The sequence below is a fragment of the Hylaeus volcanicus genome, chromosome 7, assembly GCF_026283585.1.
Source record: "Hylaeus volcanicus isolate JK05 chromosome 7, UHH_iyHylVolc1.0_haploid, whole genome shotgun sequence".
Lineage (NCBI taxonomy): Eukaryota > Metazoa > Arthropoda > Insecta > Hymenoptera > Colletidae > Hylaeus > Hylaeus volcanicus.
In genome coordinates, this window is record NC_071982.1 from 7,061,389 (window position 1) to 7,065,630 (window position 4,242).

At 43.2% G+C, this 4,242-nt stretch overlaps 1 protein-coding gene across 2 annotated transcripts in view; it reads right to left on the bottom strand.

The window, feature by feature from the left end:
• LOC128879413 (synaptic vesicle glycoprotein 2C-like) overlaps positions 1–4,242 on the bottom strand; it is a 13,683-nt gene continuing 9,441 nt past the window's right edge. For both annotated transcript variants that reach the window (XM_054128521.1, XM_054128520.1), the window contains exons 4-11: positions 3,835–3,997; positions 3,637–3,758; positions 3,328–3,566; positions 2,865–3,191; positions 2,637–2,781; positions 2,178–2,337; positions 1,272–1,399; positions 1–1,162 (exon numbers count right to left, since the gene is read on the bottom strand). In XM_054128521.1, the coding sequence (XP_053984496.1) occupies positions 1,095–1,162; positions 1,272–1,399; positions 2,178–2,337; positions 2,637–2,781; positions 2,865–3,191; positions 3,328–3,566; positions 3,637–3,758; positions 3,835–3,997 (1,352 nt within the window). In that variant the 3' untranslated portion in view covers positions 1–1,094. The remainder of the gene's footprint in view (positions 1,163–1,271; positions 1,400–2,177; positions 2,338–2,636; positions 2,782–2,864; positions 3,192–3,327; positions 3,567–3,636; positions 3,759–3,834; positions 3,998–4,242) is intronic.

Below are 4,242 nucleotides of genomic sequence, written 5' to 3' on the forward strand. Positions count from 1 at the left end.
TACGAATACTTTTTTTATTGAGCTTAAATGGCCGGCATATAAACAGTTTACAATATAAAAAGTCTCGCACGCAGAAAAATAGAATATAAGATAAAACACGAGCTGGAAATGCGATCGACGTCCCAATTTGCGGTTCGTCTATCGGTACAATCAGAACTCTTTGTTATCATACAATTGCATCTAAGTCGAGTATCGTACCGCTTGCCTTTACAATAGGAGATCGTTGCCATAATCGTTTAATTGAGCATTTTCTTCTTGTTTGGTTCTTCTTAACGCGATTAAGTACGTTAATCTATTGCCTGGTGCTCTTTAGCCGTACAACGAAAGGAAAGTCACCCATGATCGAGTTCAAAATTAATTATAGCACCCGAATTATTCCTTGCAAGGAATGTAGATGTAAATTTACGATACGAATTTTATTGTAGTCTATATTAACAAGTTAAAGTGTATCTCTCTTTACACGACGAGAAATGATGGCCTTGATTCCCTCTATTCTCTCGCTGGGTATTTCCGAAAATTCCGTACGTCACGCGAAATAAGCAAGTATTAGTTCTAATTAACCTATGCAGGAGCGCTTTCGTACGACAGTAGAAGCTCCCTCCGTAAAAGATTCGGTTAATTACCCTCGTTCTCTTAAAGTACATTTTCTAAGCCTTTATATCGGTATTACACTAAAGCGTTCATTAGCAACGCGAACGAATATACATTGCGTACGATATTAATCGCGTTCGAACGCATATTTTCCTATATTTTGATTGCGCGGAGTGTGCACGCTGCTCGAAACAATCGGAGGACTGTGTCTCTTAGGTAGTTCGAATGAAATTTGAAGAGGTCGTCGCGCGTTTAAGTACAGCTTAAGTAATGCTTCGAGCGAACGAGTCCCTTAAGTAGCGCGCTGAACGTCTCGCGTTAATTGTTTCGAGCAGTGCGAACGATTCGTGTATATAAGGCACCTTATCGTCTCGTTTCTACATGAAATGCATTTACATCGTGTTAAAATATGACCTTAGACGTTTATAATACGGTATTACGAATACAGAAGATTTCTACTTTCTTTTATTTCTTTAAAGGCCACGCGAATGGTGTCACGTTCGTTAAGATTTCTCGGCGACTGGGCTCGATTTCTTTCCGCCTGGCGTGAACAGTGCCAGTATCCCGCTCACTGGAACACACAATGAAAACTTGACGTCGTATAACTGTGTATATTCAGAACTAACATTATTCAACCTTAACAAGATTATTCGATATTAACGAGACGTTTTGATACGTACAGAAGAGCTGAGCAGCCACTATGATGATCACTAACGTGCAGTAATCATCGATCAGATACCCGATCATCAGGGTACCGCTTATAGCACCTATTCGACTGATGAAAGCCGACAAACCAGCCGCCATTGCTCTGAAAAAGAAGTAATGAAAATAAGTGCCTAACTGTACAGAAGCTGTGTTTCGAACAGTCCAGTGGAAACGCTAGAGCACGTGCTCCGATTCCGTATTACATACGATATCGCAATATGAATATTTCAATGACACTATAGGGACATACAGTCTCTCGATAACAACGTCTCCACAACGATAGAGATACTTTGTTTTAGACAGCATACAGTAGCACACTCGAGAATATTTAAAGGAGATCGCTACGACATTTCGTCGATGTAGATAATCGCCATGATTCGATCGCGCAGTTATAAATATCCGGATTGAAGTAAATATTACAGGTGGATATTTATATCGCTGATAAGCATCCATCGATACGTCGTGGAAAAAACTGCCGAGTGCCAATGCCGATAGTTAACTTTGACACGCGTGCGTTCCAATCGACGATACCAGACGACATAACAAGTTTCTTTTATCAGGAATCATTTACTTAAACGTTCTTATCTTTCGAGATACGCGGAATACTATACCTAAACCGTTCGAAAAAAATATTTGATCCCTAATCGCCCTCCGGTTATACACAGACTTGATCCCCCGATTCCGTTAATGACATTTTCCAAGCCAATTCCATTTATCGGCCAACAAAAGCGCCAAATTACGTGAAACGGTCTTCTAGATAAGACGACGCTTTGTGTAGGGTCAGGAGATAATCCAGCTGATCGCATTCTTCGAAGTAACAGCTTCGTACTCTTCGCTATCCTTATGTACAATGTTTGCGTTTTATATCTGTCGTGAAGTACCTTAAGTGCGTCGGATAGAGATCAACTAAGAGGCAGTATACGATGCTGAGGCAGACGGAGGTAACCGATTCGTAGATGCAAGAGAGTATCAAGTTTTCAGTGGACGTCTTCACCAGGAAGAGGCAGGACGTCACGACAGCGGGCACGAAAGCTGTTATCACTGTGAAACAGAAGAATTAATCATCGATCGATCATCAGTTCGTCGACGAAATATTAACCCTTTGCATTCGAGAGGTGACTTGAGAGACGTGATTAGGTTCCACGCAGCAAATCTACATTACCTAATGTTTCTTTCTTTAGGCTTAATTTCTATGGTGCTCGAACCTTATTCTCAAATCTAGATAGCTTAGAATTCATGGCAATAGAATGCTAAACGTCTCGAGTCGCTAGCAGGTACGAGAAAAGAAAGCTTGAAGTGCAAAGGGTTAACTTTAATCACGTAGCGAGGTCCCCACTTACCGAGGAAGAATTTGTATCCTACATAATTAACCAGGAGCGGCAATATGAGACCCGTTGGGATGCAAGAGGCTCCCAAGATGAACGTATGGACGAACACGCTAATTTGTACTCTGGATTCGCAGTTGAACGGATCATCCGACATCGTCTGCATCAATTAATAAAATCAGTTATAAACGAAGCTGCGAACTATAAGTAAGCGATTCTATACATTCGAGTTTCGATGCATACCACCGTCGCGTTATTCTTCACGTTCTTCAAGGTGCACACGCTGGCTGTCTCATTGGGAAACTGCTCCTGGAAGTCTGCGTATCTGTGAAACAGCTCTGGTAGCCACAGAGTCAACGTGTAATAGGCCGACGTAACGAAACACGCGATCAAGCACACGACTATCGTCCTACATAAAAACGGTGGTTTCAGTATCATTACGGTTTTCGTCCATATATCGTTTATCATTAGCTGGAACGACTTTTCCTCGACGTCGTCCTCATCCCTCGTGTGCATTATTCGATGCACCAGGTCGTTAAGGTTGTTGTTTCCGCAATTTCGGAGTTTCGTCTGGAAAGTCGGTGGCATTTTAGTTTAGATCGTCACGGTGGCGCCGCCTATGTCGCGATCCGAACGACTACGTACCGCCTTGTAAACTTTATACTCTCGAACATGAATATCTAACGGAATGTATAGAATCGCTTACTATATATTCCTTCGGAGGTTCTCCACTGTTCTCCGAATACATTCTCATCAGCACGTCCAACATTTGGACGTTTTGTCCCGTCTCTGCAAGGTACTTGGGCGTCTCGGGGAAGAACAGCAGCCATGTGCCTGTGAGTAGAGCTGGCAGGGAGCATATGAAGACGAAAAGATGCCACGAATGAAAGACCACACCTCCGATTGGAATGTTCACCTCCAACGGTATGATGATCCAACCGACTCCTGAAAATGTTCAGATGTTCAGATATGAATTTGTTCGTTATCCAATCGTTCTTTTATCTTCAGTATTTACCTGCCAGAATGATCATCCCTAGTACCCAGGCCATCTCCATCCACGAGAGCATCTTATTGCGGTACTTGGTCGGTTGGAACTCACCCAGGTACAGAAAGACGACCGCCGATTGGCCGTTCATGCTGGAAATATTAACACATCGTTACCGTTTGTCGATAGAACTCATGACCCGAGCAGAATGACACGTGTCGTACTAACGCTGCACCACTCAGAAATTTTAAGAACAGGAAGACCCAATAGAGAGGCACCACTGACGCCAATAACTCGGAGATTCCATGGAGAAACAAAGCGACCAACAGCGATAGCCTTCGTCCTTTTATCGCTGCGTAGCATCCCCATATGTAGGAACCAGCCAGCATACCTACAAAGTACGTAATTATGGAGATAGGGTAGAACCTCGATACATGCATCGACGATCGTTCCGTTTGTTGCAACCTGTGAATCGGAGGAAAGCCGTGGTCACTTAGAAACGAGTGAAATTGGAAGCGAAAGCCTTCGAACGCAGGTCGCGGATATACAGGGTGTCCCAAAACTCGGGGAGGGGCCGGAAATGGGGGTAGCTGAGACGATTCTGAACAACAATTTCCTTTGCAAAAATGTCGGATG